Consider the following 23,578-nt stretch of genomic DNA (forward strand, 5'->3'; position numbering starts at 1 on the left):
GCTCATTTTGCCCTGCACATGGCTAGCCTTGTGTTGCCAACAATCCTGAGGACTCTTCCAGGTCTTTCATTCTGCCTCCCCAGCACTTGCCAGGGCCTATTGGTATACATACAGCCAACAGTGCCTCCTGTGGCCGCCCCGGAGCTGTCTCTAGCTTCCCTTTCCTGCAGAAGTGGCTCAGAACTGCCCGGGAGGAGCAGGGGAAGCAGTGAGGCTCTGAGGCCCTGTAGCTCTGGCCCTCTGCCACGACCTTGCAGAGAGACGGGGACAGCTTGGGATCACAATGAGAGTGTCAGGTAAATCAGCCCCGAATCCTCACCTGAAAGTGCTGAGGCTTCGAGGACAGAGCCATGGGCATGCCGGAGCCAGGGACCATCAGTTTCCGCCTGGCCACCTCTTGGGCACTTGGGCCCAGGAGGTCGTCATCACCTGGGGAAACACAATCTGGGTGGGCCCTCAGAGGCTGCGTTAGGGAGGCTTTGAGGCATTATGCCCATTTCATTGTTCTATCCCCATTGACTAGCTTCTGACTAAAACCATGGCCTAGAAGTCCTGAAAGGGGCACATATCCTCCCCAGAACATTCACATGGGCCCCTTCTTACCCTCAGTAACCCTGGGCCCCACACTCTACACATGAGGGCTCTTGGAAATGGCCATCTTTGCTTCCCTCTGCAGCCCGCTGGAGGCTTGGCCTTATGTCTAGAGACGACAAGTGGAAAACTCAGCCAGGTATCTGGAGATTGGCCTCTAGACCTTAACCTGGTCACAGTCCTTCTGTAGGTCTCAAGGGATAGGTCCCAAAGGTCCCAAAGAGCCTATCCAGCTATTTTTGGTGACTAACAGGGGTAAGTCCCAAGGACATACCTAATTTTGATGCATACTGTTTTCTCGCAAGGGTCACATGTAGGGTGACAGTGCACTGCAAGGCAAAGGCAGGGGGGCTCTAAGCCAGATCTTGCAATCCTTGGTCAAGTCCTAACACTGGAAACTTGCCCAGCCTGGCTAAGTTTGGAGACATGAAGCAGTGGTGGTGACAAGGAGGTACAGCAGAGTGGGGAAGAGAGGGAGAGGTGCCTTGGGGCCAGCCCAGAACCACTGATGCCAACAGCTTTTCTGCTAGCTCAACATCTCCTGACCTCGGGAGAGGACTCCTGCAAATAACTCTTTTTTTTTTTTTTTAAGATTTTATTTATTTATTTGACAGACAGATCACAAGTAGTAGGCAGAGAAGCAGACAGAGAGAGAGGAGGAAGCAGGCTCCCCGTGAAGCAGAGAGCCTGATGTGGGGCTTGATCCCAGGACCCTGGGATCATGACCTGAGCCGAAGGCAGAGGTTTTTAACCCTCTGAGCCACCCAGGCGCCCCTCTTGCAAATACCTCTTAATTGACCTCCTGCCTCCAAGTGCTCTGACTGCACTCATCCTACCTCTAGACCATTGCCAGAATCGCCCCCTAAAAAGTGCCCTAACCGATCGGAGTAAAATCACAACTCACCAGCATAGACCATAAAGCCCTTCACCTCTGGCCCCTGGTCCCAGCTAGACTCAGCTCTCCCACCACCACCTTCACATCCTCCCAACCCCTGTGTCCCAGCAGTGCAGCAACCTACCCTTCCCGAATCAACAGCCTGCCTTTCTCTCCCTCCAGCCTTCACCCATGTACCTCATACCCTTGTCTAGGATTCTCTTCCTTTCCCGTCTGTGTTGCAAACTTATGCCCCTTGAGAAACTGAATAAACAAATGGACAATGACCAGACCTTATATAAAAATGGAACTCTGACACACAGTCTGCAGCCAACAATTCAGGAAACCAACCCAACAAATCTGCAATAACCCATCCAGGACGCCAGCCTGTTCTAAGTCAGCTTGTAGAAGTCAGAGTATGCCTCAAACAATAGCCTCTGTCACAATTGGCCCCAATTGTGTGGCCCCGACTGATAGAGGACTTGATTCACAACTGACAGCTTCCCTAATTTTTGTCCCTTCTTCCCACTCAGGACCAGCCAGAGAAAGCCAAAGACACACCCCTAAGCAATCACATGGGATGCCTGGCTTCTAGTTGGTCCACTTACAGCTTCCCCTGACCAATGGCTTCCCATCAGGGCACACTGGGAGCCTTCCCTGCTTCCACTGTACAGCTTCTCCCCTCCTCTGTCTGCCTTTGAGTCTCTGCCAAAATGCGAGTGATGGTGGCTGATACTGCTGCTCTAGCCAGTTCTGCATAAATAGCTTTTGCTTCTCCTCCTCTGGTTGGTCTTTGCTTGTTTCCATTTACCTTAATCACGCCCTCTGTGAAGCCTTCTGTGACCTCCCACACAGAATCATTCACTTCCTCCTGTCCCCAGTGACCTGGCCTTCCTGACCCTTGTGCTGGAGCACTGTCACTGGGAGTGTGCTTACTCTAATGGACCATGGTCTTCATTCAGTTTTGTATCCCAGGCCTAACACAGGTGCTGTCATCCAATGGACAATTGACTAATCAATCTAAAAGGATGGATATGGGGCAGGAGGGTGGGTGGGTGGATGGATGGTGGTATGGGGGGAGTCAGGGAGATGCTGGCAGTGTGATGAGGCCTCCTAGGAAAGGAAGTGCTCTCTGGTGGGGTCACTGGGCCTCTGCTAACGTGGAGTCACCTAGCTTCACTGGCTGCCCCTGCTCTGCCAGCCACTGTTCCTGGGGCCCAACTCACATCTGTGGACTGCATGAGATGGTTAAGCAGGTTCAAGTCCTTCAAAGAAAGGACCTCACTCGGTTTTTTCACCAAGGGCTGGAGCAGTATTGTGGCCAGCCCAATGAATCTGGGGAGAAGAGGAACATGTATGAGATCCAAAGTCAGGGGACAGGGTGTCTTCTGTCCCAGGCATGACTTTATCTAGAAAGGGTTTTCTCTGCTACAGGCTGTGCTGCCCACAGAGAGAGGCTGCAGGAAGGACACAGTGATGTAGAGAACCCACCAGAAGATGTAGGACTCTCACGTCTCTGAGAATGACTTTGGGGCTCTGAAATTATGTGGCCCAGTTACTGGCTCTGCCCTGCTCAGCCCTTTCCCAGGAGTTCTTCTCCCACACTACTCTTGAATGGGAACAGTCCCAAGTAACCACCAATTGGACCAGGGATGGGACATCTGATAGAAGCTGGGCCAATCAGGTTCTCCGTCTTAGGAATTTTGACTTGGGATGCTATAGATTCAGTCTCAGTTGGGTGTTTGTCTCTGCTGGGCACTAGAGTGGGGCCATGATAGGAAGCCAGAATTGGACAGAGAGATGCAGAGATTTAAGAGCCTGTGGCTTCAAAAGAGGCAGAACTGCCCCTGGCTTCCTAGGTTCCTGATTCTGGTTGCTCTGCCCTCCCAGCCCCATCACCCTCCCATACATCCCACCTCCACTTTTTTTTTTTTTGGTCCCATTAGTTGGCTGGAGTGGATTCTTGTCTATGCCACCTGAGTGAGTTATGGATTCGAGCCAGGAATTGCAGCAAGTACTGTAGCTTTGGTCAGAAAGACAACCTCCTGCCTTTCTCTGCCTCACCTGTCTTTCTTTGCTGCACCCACGTCCCGAAGGATGATTTGCAGAAAAGAGTCATTTTGTAGGGGGCAGTCCCAGAGGTACCAGATCAGGGTCTGTGGGAGGCACAGAGAGGTCAGCATCCTTCCTCCACCTTCTCCTTCCCAACCTTCCAGAAAATAAGGAAAGATGCAGGGAACAGGCTGTTTCTCTTGAACTGGAGAACCTCCCTCAAGGGAGACCTGTCCCTGCTTCAGGTTTCTGGGAACATCAGGACCACCAGGTTGGACAAGATGGGCCCTAATGTGGTCCATCCCCAGAGTGGAGGAGAAGGGCCAAGAACAGCTATGGGCCCTCAGGCCTGCCGTATCAGCTTGGGGGCTACTCTCAGGCCCAGATGTCCTTGGGGAAAGCTTATGCTGTTCCCTGGCCTCTCCCTAGAATTCTGAGCATGGCCAGGACCCAACCTCACTCTTGGGGTAGTCATTGCTTCTTTTGTGTTTGTCCTGATGGGTTTACCTCATTCCATATGGGGTTATTCCCTTCCGCTTCATGAGTTCTCCTCTTGATATCTGTAAAGATACCAAGGGGTGTCACTGGTGGTAGGAAATATTTCAAAGTCTAGGTTTAAGTGTGGTAAAGAGAGGGAGGACTCCAGGAACACTTTAAGTCCATGTTGGCAGATGTGGTATGACATGGATTCTTACTCTGGGGATTTCAGAATTTTCACTTTTTGTAAGGGTAACATCATCTGACATGACAGATAATGCATTCACTTCATTTTCTTCCCTGGAATGTAGTTCCTAGCCATCTTGCAGCCAGGTGGTATCTGGAGACTCACTCTGGCCAATGCAATGTGGGAGTGATTTTCACCACTGCCACGACTAGCTCCTAAAAATCTCCCATGATGCTTTTCCTCTCCCTGCTCCACACAACCATCCTCACCATCTGTGGGCAGGGTGGAGCCAGGATGACTTTGCAGCCATGAGCAGTAAGCAGTTGGTCCCTAAACCACTGCTTGGGGGAGCCACCTGAGATGACTGCCCCCTTGATGCAGGATTTGGTGTAGGAGGTAAACTTTCATTGTGTTAAGGCATTGAGATCTCAAGGTTTATTTGTTACCAGAGTACAAAGCCTAGTGGACCCTAAGACATGCCAAAACATCTCTAATGGGTTAAAAGTTCCTCATCCATAAATATCTTTGGCAAAGAACAGCCCATAGCCCTGCAAAGAACCTCTAAATTGCTCAACTACTTAGAGATTCTTCCCAAAGAAAGAATGCGGAAGAGGGAGAGACAAAGTGTGTGCAAGCATGCACCTGTGAGGAAGTCAGGAGGGGTGCAGGTTAGTGGATGCTATATGAGGGAAAAGGGGTTCAGAAAGGTAAAAAGGGAATAAAAAATATCATTCAATAATAAGAATTTATAGGTAAATCTCTGGGCAAACCCAAGAGTCCGGGACTTAGGCATCTTTATAAGGGGTATTTCTAGGAGGAGAAAGATCACATCCATGGGATGGTAGGAAAGGCAGCTCAGACTCAGCCTGTTCTCACGGCAGGCTGGCTCACGGCAGACACATGGAATGTCCACTATGCCTCTCTAAATCTGGGGACATAAACACATATGGATTGCCCTGTGAGCCTAGAATCTCAAATGTCCATTCTCCAAGGGGTATTGTCACGCCCAGTGAGCACAGAAAAAAATTAAGGAGCTTCCTTCTTTACTCCATATCTGTTACAGAAACAACTGTGCCTTCTTTCTCTCAGCCCCAATTTTCTCAGTCCCCGCACATGCTGGGAAACCTCATTCGCCATTATCCACCTCCCTCTGCTTGCCACCAGCAGACTGTCAATTTTCTTGCCCTTCCTCCATTCCCACTCCCAGCTCTGTGTTCTGGAGACACCCTTGATTTCTTTTCATATTGTCTCCCAAATCCTTTCACCATCCCCCACCCCTGCCAACCTTCTTGGACACATTTTCCCTTACCTATAAAAAATGGAGACAATAAATCTTGCCTCATTTGCCTCATGGGATTGTGGTGAGGAGCAAAAATCGTTATGATCATGAAAAGACTTTGATGGCTGTAAAGGTCACTTACAGGAACCAATAGTTACTATAGGAGGTTATATAAGAGCTGTACATACATTAGCTTTTTTAAAATCCTCACATCAAGCCTGTGAAGCAGGTACTTTTTCTTTCTTTTTTTTAAACCTCAATGTGTGGCACAGCCCTAGTTCACAGAAGCAGCTCAGAAAGTATTTATTTTCTCTTTTTCCCGTAGCCATTCCCCTGGAAAAAAATGAGAAGCAGAGATGTCCTCACAGGAGAAATAATGGCAATAAAGCTAAGTTTCAAAAGAACTGGATGATATCTACTCTGCCTTTCTGTCATACAGGGCATCTTTTAGGCCCCAGGAAGTCTATTTTTTCACCGAATGCATGTTGCTTCTTGGGGGCTCGTCTCTCCCATCCCGGTGTCTGGCTCTCACCTCGGAAGTAGGCAGTCACGCAGGGTCTGGGTGGGGGGCTGAGGGGTGGGTTAATCGTAGCTGAATCCACGACCAGCCGCAGCATGCCTGTCCTCCCCCTCTTTCCCTCTGCAGCAGAGCCTCCTTCTTGGAGCACCTTGGGTTGACGTTCTCCTAGGGCTCACAGGGTGAGGAGAACCCTAGATCTGTTGCTTAGCGGTAGAAGTGATGTCACAAAGGTGGCTGGTTCTTGGTTCTGGAAAGGAAAGGAAGGGAATGACAGGAGAAAGTCAGGAGTAGGAAGCAAGTGGCTTGAGGTGACCAGGCCTGTACAAACAAAATAATTTGGCTGCTTTGCGTTTTCTCTTTCTTATTCTCACTGTCCCTCTGATCTCACGATCAGGTATAAGGGTAGTCTTTCCTCGTTATATAAATAAGCAAGTTATCTGGAGTGAATCATTGCCAAAGTCCCACAATTTAGATAAAAAAATAAGAAAGGTGAGGTGATGTGAGGAAAGGAATAAGGAAATCAAAGACCATTTCAAGGACAATTCAGGAAAAGCCCTTCCTAATGCATAAGCAAACATGTAGGCCTCCTTTTTTTTTTTTGAAGATTTATTTATTTCCGTGAGAGAGAGAGAGAGAGAGCAGGGGTTTGGGGCAGAGGGGGAGAGAGTCTTAAGCAGACTTCATGCTGAGCATGGAGCCTGACAGAGGGCTCGATCTCATGACCCTGAGATCACGGCCTGAGCTGAAACCCAGAGTTGAACACTAATACCACTGAGCTCCCCAGGCCCCCCAGGCCTCCTTTTTCCTAAAGGAAGCCTAGGTCCAAATAGGAGTCTGTCTTTAACAAAGGGAAATGAATTTTTAATTGATGAGCTTTTATGCCAACTAATTTTAAGGTTTTAAAAAAATCTCAAGGTCAATACAATTTTGCTGTGGTATCTTGATAGCTCTCAAGACCCCTCATCATGGGGATGGAGCTGGGTTACTTGTTTTTGTCTCATCTACACTAAGGGTTTTTTGTTTTTTTTTGTTTTGTTTTGCTTCAGTTTTTAATATTGTATAAATTACAACTTCTCCAATAGCAGGAAGATTAGCGGATGTTTTAAAAATGTATATTAGTTGATGAAACAACAGAACAGTAAGCTTACTATGCCTTTTTTTTTTAAAGATTTTATTTATTTGAGAGGGAGAGAGACAGAGTGAGAGCACAAGCAGAGTGAGGGCAGAGAGAAGCAGACCCCCCACTGAGCAGGGAGCCCTATCCAATGTCTGATGCAGGGCCCGAATGCAGGATCCCAGGATTATGACCTTAGCTGAAGGTAGACGCTTAACTGACTGAGCCACCTAGGTGCTCCACTTTTTATGCCTTCTAAAAGAAACATGGTCTTTAAAGAGCAAAAAGCCGTCTCGGGATCTTGGTGCTACAGTTGCTTTCTGGTGCGGCAGATATAACAAGAAAATGCTCTTTCTGACAGTTTTTCTCAAAATCTAAATACAATACAAAGTTTTTGCTTTTGTTCATAATTTTCCAAACTAAGCATTATGACATAAAAGGCAAACTCTGGAAAGGGAACAGCTGATAGATTTGACTGCAAAATATTTAAAATTTCTGTGCAGAAAAATATACCTTTAAAGATAATACCAAAGTAGGGAACATATACCATATACCTAATGGCCAGAATATTAGCATTTTTAAAGTGAGAATTTTCTAAATAGAAATTTTAAAAGCTTTTATCTATCTATCTATCTATCTTTTTTGGGAAGGAGGGGCAGAGGGAGAAGGAGAGAGAGTCTCAAGCTGTCTGTAAGCTTAGCACAGAGCCTGACACCAGTCTCAGTCCCATGACCCTGAGATCATGACCTGAGCTGAAACCAAGAGTTGGACACTCAACCAACTGTGCCACATAGGCTCCCCTAAGATTTTATTTTTTTAAAGTAATCTCTATATCTAACACGGGGCTTGAATTCACAACCCCGAGATCAAGAGTTGCATGTTCTGCCGACTGAGCCAGCAAGGTGCCCCAACCACGAGCTTTTATAATTTAGAAAGGAAAAGATTAATACTCCCAAGAAAGATGAGGGAAAGTTTATAACAGGTGAATGCTCAAATGGACAAACAAAATGAAAAAAAAATCAGTTTCTTTAATAATCAAAGAAATTCAGCAAGATACAATTGATCACTTTGCCAAAATGGATTCAAAACCAAAAAAAGAAAAAAAAAAGTTAGAGAGGGGCGCCTGGGTGGCTCAGTGGGTTAAGCCTCTGCCTTTGGCTTGGGTCATGATCTCAGGGTCCTGGGATAGAGCCCCGCATCGGGCTCTCTGCTCAGTGGGGAACCTGCTCCCCCCCCACCTCTGCCTGCCTCTCTGCCTACTTGTGATCTCTGTCTGTCAAATAAATAAATAAAATCTTTTAAAAAAGAGAGAGAGAGAGAAATTAAAAAAAAATTCAAGTCCATTAATAAAGAAATGGGGGCACCTGGGTGGCTCAGTTGTTAAGCATCTGCCTTTGGCTCAGGTCATAGTTCCAGGGTTCTGGGATTGAGCTCCACATTGGGGCTCTCTGCTCAGCGAAGAGCCTGCTTCTTGCTCTCCCACTCCCCCTCCTTGTGTTCCCAATTTGGCTGTCTCTCTCTGTCAAATAAATAAAATCTTAAAAAACAATCAAAGAAATGCAAGAAGATATCATTTATCTCCTCCCAAATAGAGAAGAATGAAAAATGCTAAGAGTGATGTGCTAAGGAAGGAACGGGGGCAGAGGGAAATTATGAATTCTTACAAAGCACTGATGGGAAAAATAAATAGAAAAAGAACAGAATCTTGGCCCAGGATATGTGCCAGAGAGAGAGAATAGACGTTGGGATACATGTGGCAGGCACTCTTCATTCTGGGTCATTTCTTCTGGTATTAACCTCTGTGTTTCTAAACAGCATCCCTTGAATTTTGCAACTCAAGACACTGGCTCTTAAGTCAGCTCTTACCCTGTCCCTCCCTCCTTCCTGGCCCCCCCCCCCAGCTTCTCTCTCTCCAAATTCCCAATTCATCACTTTCAGACATTGCTACTGCTGTTTATTATGCACATGGGGAGTTTAGCTTTCTCACACTCTGCCTTTGCCACATCCTCTTCTCCCAATACAATTACCCCTCATCTGGGGACTAAAACTACACTCAGTCTTTTCATTATGATGATGATGTATACTGTTTCACTGCAGATCAAGGAATATACAGTTGACCTCTGAACAACAGGGGTTTCTTTTTCCCCCCATGAAAAGAGTATTGTTCTTGTTCATACATGTCAACTTTCAACTTTCTTTCTTTTTTTTTTTTTAAAGATTTTATTTATTTATTTGACAGAGATCACAAGTAGGCAGAGAGGCAGGCAGAGAGAGAGGAGGAACTAGGCTCCCCGCTGAGCAGAAAGCCCGATGCCGGGCTCAATCCCAGGACCCTGGGATCATGACCTGAGCCGAAGGCAGAGGCTTTAACCCACTGAGCCACCCAGGCGCCCCAAATTTCAACTTTCAATAATAAAATTCAATAAGTCTGATTCCTCAATCATACAAACTTGCTTTACACATTTTTTTACATGTTGTCAAAGTCTGTAGCCACACAAAACATCACAAGGATTTGACTCTCTGCATGGTACCATCACACAGAAGGGAGCTGATCAAACAACATACATTCAAAGATTAAACTGTAGGTACACGCAGTGTATTCGGCCCTTTTCTTTAACATTATAACACTTTCCTCCGAGAGACAGGTATTCTTTTTCCTTTATATTTTAAGAGAGAGAGAGAGAGTGGAGGTAGAGGGAGAGAGAGAGAGAGAGAGAGAGAGAATCATAAGCAGGCTCCATACTATGGAGCCTGTTGTAGGGCTTGATCTCAGAGCCCTGAATCAGGACCTGAGCTGAAATCAAGAACTGAGCCACCCAGGCACACTGAGATAGGTACTCTTAAGCTACAGTATACCAGAATTTTGCTATTCACATTATAAGAAGCTTTCAAACTTTGTGGTAACAGTGATAAATTTAAAGAAACAAGACACAACAAGAGTTGGGAATGGAATTAAAACACTACAACTTTTTGCTGTGCTCCAGGCTGCCATTTTTTTTTTAAGATTTTATTTGTTTATTTGACAGAAAGAGATCACAGGTAGGCAGAGAGGCAGGCAGAGAGAAAGGGGGAAGCGGGCTCCCCTCTGAGCAGAGAGCCCGATGTGGGGCTCGATCCCAGGACCCTGAGATCATAACCTGAGCCAAAGGCAGAGGTTTAACCCACTAAGCCACCCAGGCACCCCCAGGCTGCCATTTTTTTTTAAATGTTTTTTTTTTTTTAAGACTTTATTTATTTGTCAGAGAGAGAGAGAGAGAGCACAGGCAGACAGAGTGGCAGAGGGAGAAGCAGGCTCCCTACAGAACAAGGAGCTCGACGTGGGACTCGATCCCAGGACACTGGGATCATGACCTGAGCCGAAGGCAATCGCCTAATGAACTGAGCCACCCAGGCGTCCCCCAGGCTGCTATTCTTAAAGTCAGTTTAATTGTATAATTTTTCCATTGTGAACAACACGGGTTTGAACTGCATGGGTCCACTTGTATGTAGATTTTTTTCAATAAATACAGTGCAGTACTGTATATTTATTTTCTCTTCATTATTTTTTTTTCTTCTTTTAAAGATTTATTTGGGAGAGAGAAAGCATGCACAAGAGAGCATGAGCAGGGCAGGAGGAGCAGAGGGAAAGGGAGAAGCAGACTCCCCACTGAGCAGGGAGCCTGAAACAGGACTCTGTCTCAGGACCCTGAGATCATGGCCTGAGCTGAAGGCAGACGCTTAACTAACTGAGCCACCCAGGTGTCCCAATCCTATGATTTTTTTAACACCTTCTTTCCTCTAGTTTACTTTATTGTTAGACTATAGTTATATAACACATATAGAAAGTAAGAGTTAATTGACCATTTATGTTATTGGTAAGACTTCCGGTCAATAGTAGACTCTTAGTAGGTAAGTTTTGGGGAAGTCAAAAGTTATACATGGATTTTCTGACTGTGCAAAGTGGGGTGGTCGATGTCCCTGACCCCCGTGTTTTTCAAGGGTCAACTATACTCTAATTCCATATCCTTTCTCTCTCTCTCTTTTAATTTATTTATTTGAGAGAGAGAGAGCGAGAGCAAGCAAGTGTGAGTGGGGGGAGGGGCAGAGGGAGAGAATCTTCAAGTGGATTCCTCACTGAGCATGGAGCCCAACCTGGGGCTCCATCTCACCACCCATGAGATCACAATGTGAACTGAAACCAAGAGTCAGATGTTTAACCAACTGAGCCACCTGGGTGCCCCCATATCCTTTTTTCTGTAACTTTGTGTTTTCCTCTAAGTTAAGATTTGCTCTGTTTTTTCTTTTGCTTGCATATCTTGGAAGTCTGACCACGTCTTCCGTCATCCTTCAGTAGCTCTGTGGTATACCTGTTTTTTTTTTTTTTTAAGGTTTATTCTTTATTTTTTTAGTAATCTCTACACCCAACATGGGGCTCAATTTACAACCCCAAGATCAAGAGTCAGTCGCATGCTCTTCTGACTGAGCCAGCCAGGGTCTCTTACCATGTTTTTGGTGTCACCACTGAGTTTTTAGCCATCCTAGTGGATGTGAAGTGGTAAAGATTTATTTTTCATCTTGAACCATGTCTCTTGCCTTGGTGTCCTGCCTTGGTGCCTTGGTATCAGTCAACTAATCCATCAGTCTTCAATCAGTCAATACAGAAACTACCCCCTATATCCTGGGCTATATTCCCTGAAGGATACAAAGAAGGTTAATGCCCCTGACTTTGAGGATCCACTCTTTACCAAATACAGGAAAGTTAAAATAAGCAATCTATGGTCAGTACCAAAATTCTTACTGTGACATATAGGGCCCTACAGGCTCTGGCTTATGTCTCTTTCTCAACTTCATTTCTTTCAACTTGCTGACCTACTGTTTCCTAATTACACTATTTTCACTTTTTTTTTTTAATGTTATCAAGCTCCCTTCTGTCTCTCAGGGCATCCCCCCCGCCCCCCGGCCCCACCATTCCTTCTCCTAGAAATCTTCTCTCCCAGGGTCTACCATGTTACTTCTTTCTCCTCTTGGTTTCAGTTTCATATGTCACCTTCACAGGCACATCTACTCCATCACCTAAGCCAAGGCTGGCTCACTGTTCTGTATGCTCATCAACTCGCCCTTTAACTAATCACAGTAGGTATGGTGGGGAGTAGAGTTGTGAGCAGTCAAATGCCTAGGTTCTGGAGCCAGACTGGTTTCCAGTTATGCCTTTGATATCTACTAGCTATGTAACCTTGGGCAAAATACTTTTCCTCTCTGGATATAATAAAACCTACCATGTAAAGCCATTCAGAGTGTTTGGCATTCTCTAAATGTTAGCCCTTATTTTCACAATTATAAATTAAACAATTATTAGATCAAAAAGAAGCGAGCCTCATCAGAGCTGTATCCTCAGGACCTAGGACAGTATTTATTGCATAGTAGGAATTGAAGACATATTTGTGAATGAATGAATACCAGGTGTATCCTCCAGGATATCAAAGGAAGGAAAGGGATTTTAGAGAGGAGATGGCCAAATCTAATCAATTGGTGGTGACAGCCTGGAGTCCTGTGTGGAGAAAATGATTTTGAAGTTGCATCTGGGGTCAGTGGACTGTGATTGATTAATCACGTCTGCCAAAACACTGGAAAAACCCCTGTAAAGCTAGCACTAAGGGTTTGACATCTCTGCTATAGAAAAGGCTCACTATTGGGGCACCTGGGTGGCTCAGTGGGTTAAGCTGCTGCCTTCGGCTCAGATCATGATCTCGGGGTCCTGGGATCGAGTCCCGCATCGGGCTCTCTGCTCAGCAGGCAGCCTGCTTCCCTCTCTCTCTCTCTGCATGCCTCTCCATCTACTTGTGATTTCTCTCTGTCAAATAAATAAATAAAATCTTTAAAAAAAAAAAAAAAGAAAAGTCTCACTATCCTGTTGGAAGCAGTCCAGAACTGTGAAATGATCAGTTTACCTCCTTTCTCTCTCCTGCCTCCCCACTCCCCAACCTCCCATCTTTGTTCTGGGCACCAGGGGACTCTGTGTTGCATTGCACAGGCCCTCTGAAGTATTGTGTTTGTTTCTTTGGTCTAGTCTCTGCACCTACTTCTATCAACATTATTTCAGTTGACTCACTCCTGCCCCGAGAGGCAACCAAAATGAGTTGAACCAATTGACTAATCACCCTAGAATGACTGGACCTGACTCTTGATTTTGTTTTCCACCCTAGGAACACCGATGGTTGCATCTAGCCTGGAGGTGGGGTGTGTGTGAATGTTTGTGGTATAGGGCTGGGTAATGAATCAAATGCCAGGGGGGCCAAGGATGCCTAGTGAAGGTGGCCAGAGTAAGGGGATAGGCAGCCCCCATGCCTACCACGCTGGAAGTCATACGCTGCCACAGCCTCCAGCTTCTTAAGAGTGTCCAGAAATCTGGGTTTTTACATGAAATCACCCTAGCTTAAAAATGTTTGCAGGTGGGGCGCCTGGGTGGCTCAGTGGGTTAAAGCCTCTGCCTTCGGCTCAGGTCACGGTCCCAGGATCCTGGGATCAAGCCTCACATCAGGCTCTCTGCTCAGCAGGGAACCTGCTTCCTCCTCTCTCTCTGTCTACTTGTGATCTCTGACTGTCAAATAAATAAAATCTTAAAAAAAAAAAGTTTGCTGGGATACCTGGGTGGCTCAGTCCAGCCTGCCTCTCTCTCCACCTCTGCCTGCCACTCTGCCTGCTTGTGCGCAGACAAATAAATAATTAAATAAAAAATAAAATCTTTTTAAAAAAAGTTTACAATTAGGGGAACCTTGATGGCTCAGTCTGTTAAGTACCCAACTCTTGATTTTGGCTCAGGTCATGCCCTCAGGGTCTTGAGATCAAGCCCTGCCTGGGATCTGTGCCCAGCTGCGAGTCTGCTTAAGATTCTCTCTCCCTACAAATAATCCTAAAATCTATATGGAACCAGAAAAGACCCTGAATAGCCGAGGAATGTTGAAAAAGAAGACGAAAGTTGGTGGCATCACAATTTCAGACTTCAGGCTCTATTACAAAGCTGTCATCATCAAGACAGTATGGTACTGGCACAAAAACAGACACATAGATCAATGGAACAGAATAGAGAGCCCAGAAATGGAGCCTCAACTCTATGGTCAACTAATCTTTGACAAAGTAGGAAAGAATGTCCAATGGAAAAAAGATAGTCTCTTCAACAAATGGTGTTGGGAAAATTGGACAGCCACATGCAGAAGAATGAAGCTGAACAATTTCCTTACATTACATACAAAAATAGACTCAAAATGGATGAGAGAACTCAATGTGAGATAGGAATCCATCAAAATCCTTGAGGAGAACACAGGCAGCAAATTTTTCAACCTCAGCCGCAGCAACTTCTTCCTAGAAACACCACCAAATGCAAGGGAAGCAAGGGCAAAAATGAACTATTGGGACTTCATCAATATCAAAAACTTTTGCGCAGCAAAGGAAACAGTCAACAAAACCAAAAGACAAGTGACGGAATGGAAGAAGATAATTGCAAAGTACATATCAGATAAAGGGCTGGCATCCAAAATCTATAAAGAATTTATCAAACTCAACACCCAAAGAACAAAGAATCCAGTCAAGAAATGGGCAGAGGACATGAACAGACATTTCTGCAAAGAAGACATCCAGATGGCCAACAGACACATGAAAAAGTGCTCCATATCACTCGGCATCAGGGAAATACAAATCAAAACCACAATGAGATACCACCTCACACCAGTCAAAATGGCTAAAATTAACAAGTCAGGAAACAACAGGTGCTGGTGAGGATGCAGAGAAAGGGTAACTCTCCTACACTGTTGGTGGGAATGCAAGCTGGTGCAGCCACTCTGGAAAACACTATGGCGATTCCTCAAAAAGTTGAAAATAGAGCTACCCTACAACCTAGCAACCGCATTACTGGGTATTTACCCTAAAGATACAAACATAGTGATCTGAAGGGGCACGTGCACCCAAATGTTTTTAGCAGCAATGTCCACAATAGCCAAACTATGGAAAGAACCTAGATGTCCATCAGCAGATGAATGGATAAAGAAGAAGTGGTATATATATGTGTGTGTATGTATACACACACACACACACAAATATATATACATACACACACATATACATACAATGGAATACTATGCAGACATCAAGAGTGAAATCTTGCCATTTGCAACCATGTGGATGGAACTAGAGGGTATTATGCTGAGTGAAATAAGTCAATCAGAGAAAGACAATTATCATATGATCTCTCTGACATGAGGAATTTTAGAGGCAGGGAGGGGAATTTGTGGGGTATGGAGGGAAAAAATGAAACAAGATGGGATTGGGAGGGAGACAAACCATGAGAGACTCTTAATCTCAGGAAAGAAACTGAGAGTTGCTGGGGGGTGGGGGAGTAGGGATAGGGTGGTTGGGTGATGGGCATTGGGGAGGATATGTGATATGGTAAGTGCTGTGAAATGTGTAAGACTGAGAATTCACAGACCTGTACCCCTGGGGCTAATAATACATTATATGTTAGTTTAAAAAAAAAACTCTGTCTCTCTCCCTCTGCCCCTCCCCCCCCACGCACGCACTCTCTCTCTCTCTCTCAAAAAAAAAAAAAAAAAAAAAAAAGTTTGTAATTAAAATTTTAAGAAAGCAGTGGGTAGACCAGAGAAAATGGTGTAGGGTTGTACTTGGCCAATTGGCTATCCCTATCTGGGTCCTTACTAACCTTTCCAATCCCTCTGTAATGACCTGGTCCTTCAGAGACCAACCTTAGGTGACTCCCCCTTCATGACAGCAACTCAGTCCCTTTGTGGTACATCTTTCTTCTTGTAGGACACTCTGGGGGTCCCTCATGGTAATGACCATCCTGAGATCTATTCGTGCTCCTATCAGGTCCCAGAATTATCCATTTCATTCTCTCAGCCGCCCGGTGAAGAACTGGCACATTTAGAGATGAGGGGTGGACGCTGAGATCTCGCTGGGGTCATAAAGCCGTGGAGTTATGCGTTGGAGCTGAGACTCCAACCCGCCAAGTCCGATCTCAACCTTGAGCTGCGCTGCCTCCTTAAACTCCTCAGCAGCAGGACGGTGATCTCAACTCTGGACTTAATGCTGACTTTCTACTCTTCTGTCGCTCCTCCTCCTGCCTTTGTGGTCGCAGCCACACCCTTTCCGGGTTTTGCCTCTCACCGCCCTCCACAGGAGATAATCCGCTTCCGCGTTTTGCGGGGCACCGGGCATGGAGGCGGTAACGCGCACGCGCGCAGGGATCCGGCCCGGGCCGAGCGCGCGGCCGGGCGATTGCGGGTGAGGGAAGGCCGGCCCCGGCGCGGTGGCGGGTCCGACGGGTCGTGGCCCGGGTCGGGGCGAGCGGGGGTCTCGGGGAGGGATTCGGGACTCCCGGGGCATGCGGGGATCAGAGGCTGGAGTCCGGGGCCAGGGCAACTGGGGTTGGACGGGCGCGTTGGGCCGGGGACGGACCTGGGCAGCCGTGACGCGGGAGCCCGGTCGGGCCCGGGCCCGTGACGCGGGCGGGAGCCGGGTGCGAGGCGGCTCCTCCTCGTCACGAACTCACCGTGACCTTGGCCAAGTCACTTCATCTCCCACTGAGCAGACGCCTCAGTCCGTACAGTGCGAATTATAAGCCCTGCTACTAGATGGGCGTTTCAAGGCTCAGTGGCGAGACCCCGGGAGGGGTACGTGGAGGACGGGGCGGTTTGCGGGGGAATGCCCACCCTGGCGCGGGGAGAGGGGCCTTCCTGGAACAGCATTTTGCTGCAGCCTTTGGGCTGGAGCTCTCATTTGGATATTTTAAGGACTCCAGAATATTAAGAAGTAGTTGCAAAACTTTTAACATAAGAGAAGAGTCTTGAAGGGCTTCCTAGAGGCCCACGTTGCGCTGTTACTGGGGTGCTCCCGCTCTTAGGGAATGGTGTGAAGCAAGGGAGCGAGGGACCCCCTTAGCTTTGGAAAAATGAATGTTTGTCATTCCTGTTTGCCAAAACCCTTCCTTGCCTGTATAGGAATTTGTGGTGCTGGCCAGCCAAGTTTTGTATGTGCCCATGTGAGGCCTTTATGAAGAATAGTGGAATCAGTCAGCTGTCCAGGAAACAATTTTTGTAGGCCTTGAGTATGGAGGAGCCTTTGGTATCAGTAGCGTTTTTTGGGTGTGGGATCTCAGGAGCCCTTCCTATGGTGGGCAGGGGTCTGCGGTGTAATGGATACTCAATTATGAATGATAGAACGTCACAAAAGTAAGTGTATTAGATATTATTCTAGGTTGGAAGAAATTAAGAATCTCTGAATTGACTTAAACCGGAACTTTTTACTGCAGGTGACTAGCATGCAGATACCCATTCTCTGACTTGCTGGCCCTCTACTGACATGGCCCACCGGGGTGGGGAGAGGGACTTCCAGACATCAGCGCGGCGCATGGGCACCTCGCTGCTCTTTCAGCTTTCAGTGCACGAGCGGGAGCTGGACCTGGTTTTTCTGGATCATAGCTATGCCAAGCCATGGAGTGCCCACCCAGATGCCAGTAGTGCTCGCCCCACACGCATGCTCTTTGTTACTCCCCGGAGGCAACACGAAAGTACCATGTGAGTTTGGGCTTCTCTCCTAAGGGTTGCCCTTGCCCTCTAACTGCACAGTAATCAAGTGTGGGGATTAGAAAGGATTTTATTGTGGGAGATTGTATGGGGGCCTGGGATATTTACTTTCAGCATCTCTGTTAAGCAGTGTGAGGTTATCCCACCTATATGTTGACCTCTGCGTTCAAGACATCTAACAAGTTAGGAAAGCAGACAACATATTCCACATAGTTAATAGGACTTGTGTGGAAAGAGGATTCTTTAGCTGGTGATGAAAAAAGAAGAATTGATTTTTAAAAATTGCCTCTCAGAATTAGACTCATTTCCTTTACTCTGGTGCTCTGGCTTGCTCCAACACTGGCGATGATTTGAGGTAATGTGATTTCCTTTTCATGGCTTCACGCAGTAACGTTTAGAAGCATATTGCAAGATATATTCTACCTTGCTTTCTCTCTTAGTTTGTCACCCACGGGTTGATGTAAACCATTCCTAGGTCTAATTGTATTTTCAACTGGCCTACATTATAGGGGAAGGAATTTTTTTCATAAACTTACTATGTAATATGTGATACAATTACATTTGGCCTAAATAAACTTGTTTAGTAGTTCTTTTGAGCTTTAAGGTATGCTAATTTTGTATCAGGATTGGTTGACATACTCTGTTTTGATGATCACATCATACCCTTAAGTTTGTAAACTTTATTTAGGGAGGGAAGAGATTTTGTTTGTTTGTTTGTTTTAATCTAATCAAATGTCTGATCTTTCCTCTAGGACAGGTTTTAGGTTTGTTGAATAGAGATCTTGTATTTTGTTTCTTTACATCTCTCATTGAGCCTTAATGAGCTAGAGGTACCATGATGTGTGTTTAAACATGAATATAATAGGGGGTTTTCTTTCCTTTCTCGGTGAGGGCAACATTTTGTTGGATGTTTTAGTTGTAACAGGGTGGGGATTGTGACCTTTAAGGACAATCTTGATGCCTCTGGCCTGGGGCATAACTCCTAAGAGCTCCTTTAAAGCTTCTTGCTAACTTTTTTTTTAAGATTTTTATTTATTTATTTGACAGAGATCACAAGTAGGCAGAGAAGCAAGCAGGGAGAGAGAAAGGGAAGCAGGCTCCCTGCTAAGCAGAGAGCCCGAGGCTCCATCCCAGGACCCTGGGATCACGACCTGAGTTGAAGGCAGAGGCCCCAACCCACTGAGCCACCCAGGTGCCCCAGCTTCTTCCTAACTTTGAAACTCCTGTGTTCAGATCTTACGGTATTTTCTTAAAGTGAGATTCTGTGGACTTGCTCATTTCAGCACTTAGAAAATCATTTCCTTTTATACATTGTCACATATAGGTCCTAAAAGTGGGGATTAGCATGTTCTAGGGACTCTCTGTAGGTGGTTGTGTCAGGAATATTGTTGTAGTGAGGGTGTTAGTGGGAGCTAGGGAAGAAGTTAGTGGAGGCTGCCTTATGTAGGAATTTGATGCTAACTAAGAGTCATTGAAGGATTTTAAACTAGAGATTGAGTTTATATTTTTAAAAGATCTCTTTGAATTTCTGTTGAATAGATAGAGTTCAGGAGTGGAAATGGAAGACCTGCTAGGAGACCATTATAGTAGTGGGGGTCAGAGATCACGATAGGTTGAGTAGAGGCGGGAATAGTACAGATGAAGAAAAAGGATGACCTTGATATACATTTCATAGGTGGAGCCAGCGGCACCTTCTGTGATGAATTGGAAACACAGGCCAGGGTTAAAGGGAAAGGTGAAATTAGGATGAGTCAAATTATTGGCACCTTCTGTGATGAATTGGAAACATAGGCCAGGGTTAAAGGAAAAGTGAAATTAGGATGAGTCAGATTATTGGCTTGAGTAGTTTAGTGGTACCTTGGGTTGAGGAAGACTGGGGATGGGGCAGTGGGGGATAGGTTAGGAATGGTGAAATCTGGAGTTCTCTTTTAGGCATATAAGTCTAAATGCTGAGCCCAGTGTCTGGTCCAGAGGAGATAATTAGCTCTTTCACTGACCACCAAATCTAGCCGCACATATTTCACTTCATTTCATAATGATGTAATTATTCCAGCCATTAGGAATAGATGCATTAAGATCATCATCGGGATCAAAAAGTTAAAGCAAGGGGCACCTGGGTGGCTCAGTGGGTTAAAGCCTCTGTCTTTGGCTCAGGTCATGATCCCAGGATCCTGGGATCGAGCCCCGCATCAGGCTCTCTGCTTTGCAGGGAGCCTGCTTCCTCCTCTCTCTCTGCCTGCCTCTCTGCCTACTTGTGATCTCTATCTGTCAAATAAACAAATAAAATCTTAAAAAAAAATTAAAAAAAAAGTTAAAGCAATGTTTGATAGACAGCCAGTAGACCATTTTGATTGGCATAGTATTTTGAGTGACTAATTTGGTGCAGTGAAAACCCTTACGGCAGTAGGATTTCATTAGTAACATTTTAAAATATGAAAGATCCATCACATATCCATTTCTGTTTGTTTCTGTTCTAGGCTTCTTATACAGTGAGTTAAATAACTAAGGTGTCTACATTCCAGGTGATCTGTCTTAGACAATCATAGGCTTTTATAGCATATAATTAGCTACCAGTTGACTTGCTAATGAAAGGGAAAGTTTGTGTGAATAATTTAAAACTAGCACTGTCCCAACAGAACTCTTTGCAATAAGAAAAACCTACTGGGGACGCCTGGGTGGCGCAGTTGGTTGGACGACTGCCTTCGGCTCAGGGCATGATCCTGGAGTCCCGGGATCGAGTCCCACATCAGGCTCCCAGCTCCATGGGGAGTCTGCTTCGCTCTCTGACCTTCTCCTCGCTCATGCTCTCTCTCACTGTCTCTCTCAAATAAATAAATAAAATCTTTAAAAAAAAAAAAAAGAAAAAAAGAAAAACCTACTGTATCTGTGCTGTCTAATATGGTAGCTGCTAGCCACATGTCTCTTGAGCACTTAAAATCTGGCTGAATTTTTAATTCTGCTTAATTTTTATGAATATTAGCAGTTGCATGTGGCTTATAGTTACTGTATTGGAAAGTACATGTAGGCAGTCAGCTGTTTTCTAATGGAATTTTTTTTTTTTGAAGAAAAATAGCTGTCATTTTTTTATATGGACACATTTTATTTTATTTATTTATTTTTTTAAAGATTTTATTTATTTATTTGAGAGAGAGAGACAGTGAGAGAGAGCATGAGCGAGGAGAAGGTCAGAGAGCGAAGCAGACTCCCCATGGAGCTGGGAGCCTGATGTGGGACTCGATCCCGGGACTCCAGGATCATGCCCTGAGCCGAAGGCAGTCGTCCAACCAACTGAGCCACCCAGGCGTCCCATATGGACACATTTTAAAATGACTTTGTGTTCCCCCAGCACATAACAGCATGTCAAAGGGCAGAGATCTAGATAAGTGTGGGAAAGATGATTTTGGATCATACTTTTCTTGTGGGTATAATGTGCTTATACATACTTTCAAGCTGATTATATTAAAGAGTCATTTTTTGGCAACCAGATGATCGTTAAACACCTGTGTTGTGTGAACTACGTGTGGCCTGGTCCTATTTCCTCACCTGTTTACAGTGAATCAGACGTCCCAATAGATGTGGAGACAGTCACATCAACCCCTGTGCCGCTCTATGACAATCAGAAGGCACGCAGCGTGATGAATGAGTGTGAACGGCATGTCATCTTCGCCAGGACCGATGCAGATGCCCCTCCTCCACCTGAGGACTGGGAGGAGCATGTCAACAGGTAAGCCGCTGCTCAGGAGGACTGGTCACTGTAGGGTTAATGGTCATTGCATTGTAAATATTTTGTATCATCATCTTCATTGAAACACGTCTGTTAGGAGTTTATTTCATTTGCAGCCATAGGAGTCAGAATGTTTTCTTAACTCTGTTATAACTCTCAGCCCAGGATGCAGTGAGGTGCTTGAGAGGAGGGCTTGTGTCTCAGCCATCTTTGCATCCCTGACAACTGGGACACTGCCTGGCACATAGTAGGTATATAATAAATGTTTATTGAATAAGTAAATGAATTAAATATGATAGGTATGACTAGTTCTGTATCCTCTATACTGCAGGCTGTGCTATCAGAGTTACTCAGACTACAAACAAACAAGCCATTAAATAAGAGTACATTTGTAAGATACTGTGTTTATATAGTCTATAACTAGAGTAATGAAAATGTTTTGGAGTCACTTGGAAAGCTAACAGATGTTTGATTTGAGTGGCTTTTAAAAATAGATTTGCAGTCTGTGGGTTTTGAGGAAGTTTTCATGACTTTGTTGGCTGATTTTATTCCCATGTTTCCTATTGACCCAAGGGACTCCACTCCTCTCCTCTCTGGCGCATTTGTCATTGTTGCTTTAGCATACGTTTATTTATCTTTTACTTACTGCATAGCAACTCCACGAAGATAAACTTTACATACCATGCAATTTACCTGTTTAATGTGTATAGTCAGTGGTTTTTAGTATATGCACCACCACAATCAATTTAATGAGCATTTTTGTCCTCCACAAAAGAAACTCCATACCCATTAGCAGTCATTTCTCATTTCCTGCCAACCCCTTCATCACCTGGCAACCACCAGTCTACTTTCTATCTCTCTGAATTAGCTTATTCTGGACATTTCATTTAAATGGAATCATAAAAATATGTGGCCTTTTGTGTCTGGCTTTTTTTCACCTAGCATAGTGTTTTCAAAGTTCATTCATGGTGTAGCATGAGTCAGTACTTCATTCCCTTTTATTACTGAAATTCCATTGTGTGGATATACCACATTTTGTTTATCCATTCATCCATTAATGGATATTTGGGTTGCTAACACTCTTTGGCTATTTTGGATAATGTTGCTATGAACATTCATGTACTAATTTATTTTGTGGACATGTGTTTTCAGTTCTCTTGCATATATACCTAGGAGTGGAATTGCTGGGTCATATGGTAACTGTTTAACTTTTGAGGAATTTCCAGTTGCTTTCTATAAGGGCTTTGCCATTCTACATTCCCAGTAGCAGTGTATGAGAGTTCCGGTTTTTCTACATCTTTGCCAACACTTGTTATTGTCTGCCTCTTTTTAAATTATTACCATTCTAGTGGATGCAGAGTGACTTCTGATTGTGGCTTTAATTTGCATTTCCCTGATGGCTTGCTCACTCTCTATCTGCTATGCATAAGGGAATGTTAAAATCTTCACATCAGGAGTGTGTAGATGATAAACTTGCCATAATTTTGGAGAGCTCTTGTTTTATAATAATGGAAGAGGTAATAAGATATAAAGAAGTGTAGGAAGGTTTGAGGCAGTTGGCCTGGTTTCTGAGTCTGGTCAGAAGCAGGGAATGAGATTGAGCAGATCTGCTTGTGTGAATAAGGTAGTAGCTATGGAAGGAGGAGCAGTTCTGCAGCTGGGTCAAGAGCTTGTGAAGAAGTTGTTTGGGGGTCTTGAGTTGGAATTGCTGTTGTGCCCTAAGAAGGGGAAATGCTTTCCAGAGTTTCAGCTAAAGAGGGAAACTTCTGCTGTGAGTGAGGATCAACTACTAGAGTAGTCCCGGTGTCAGTGAATGCCGCAAAAATGGTTTCCTGCCATTGTAGCAGTTAATAATAATAAAAAATTGTGACAGTGCTAGTACCAAAAAAGAACTACCATTTGTTGAGTGCTTTCTAGGTGCCAGGCACTGTGCCACACGCTTCATATGCATTTTTTCTTTTAATCCTCACAATAACTCTCTGAGTTACATCCTTTCTTCGTCTGTTTTGTAAGATGAAGAAGCTGAGTTTGGGGAGATTAAGAAACCTTAGTTTAGCAAGTCATGGAGCAGGAATTTGTTCAAAGCAAGCTGTCTGACTCCCAGAGCTCAGTGTTCTTGGCTATGTACCCTCTCTTGAAGAGCACATCTCTCAAAGAGGGACCAGCTAGTGGTGGCAGAACAAGGTGGC

The 23,578-nt window shown here is 45.1% G+C and overlaps 2 protein-coding genes across 8 annotated transcripts in view; one reads left to right on the forward strand and one right to left on the reverse strand.

Moving 5' to 3' along the window:
* The window catches only part of FER1L5 (fer-1 like family member 5), a 55,607-nt gene extending 49,530 nt beyond the window's left edge, over nt 1-6,077 (reverse strand). The window contains exons 1-6 of the mRNA XM_044262217.1: nt 5,993-6,077; nt 4,025-4,077; nt 3,530-3,621; nt 2,692-2,800; nt 866-920; nt 320-429 (exon numbers count right to left, since the gene is read on the reverse strand). Coding sequence (XP_044118152.1) covers nt 320-429; nt 866-920; nt 2,692-2,800; nt 3,530-3,621; nt 4,025-4,077; nt 5,993-6,077 — 504 coding nt within the window. The remainder of the gene's footprint in view (nt 1-319; nt 430-865; nt 921-2,691; nt 2,801-3,529; nt 3,622-4,024; nt 4,078-5,992) is intronic.
* A 10,212-nt stretch (nt 6,078-16,289) lies between these two features.
* Nucleotides 16,290-23,578, forward strand: part of KANSL3 (KAT8 regulatory NSL complex subunit 3) — a 44,370-nt gene continuing 37,081 nt past the window's right edge. For 3 of the 7 annotated variants that reach the window (XM_044263589.1, XM_044263593.1, XM_044263592.1), the window contains exons 1-3: nt 16,290-16,364; nt 17,392-17,656; nt 21,219-21,389. In XM_044263589.1, the coding sequence (XP_044119524.1) occupies nt 17,442-17,656; nt 21,219-21,389 (386 nt within the window). In that variant the 5' untranslated portion in view covers nt 16,290-16,364; nt 17,392-17,441. Of the gene's footprint in view, nt 16,365-16,616; nt 16,754-16,847; nt 17,312-17,391; nt 17,657-21,150; nt 21,390-23,578 lie in introns of those variants that run through there. The other 4 variants (XM_044263591.1, XM_044263590.1, XM_044263594.1 and 1 more) reach the window with 4 other exon arrangements.

Source organism: Neovison vison, chromosome 8 (assembly GCF_020171115.1).
Source record: "Neovison vison isolate M4711 chromosome 8, ASM_NN_V1, whole genome shotgun sequence".
Classification (NCBI taxonomy): Eukaryota; Metazoa; Chordata; class Mammalia; order Carnivora; family Mustelidae; genus Neogale; species Neogale vison.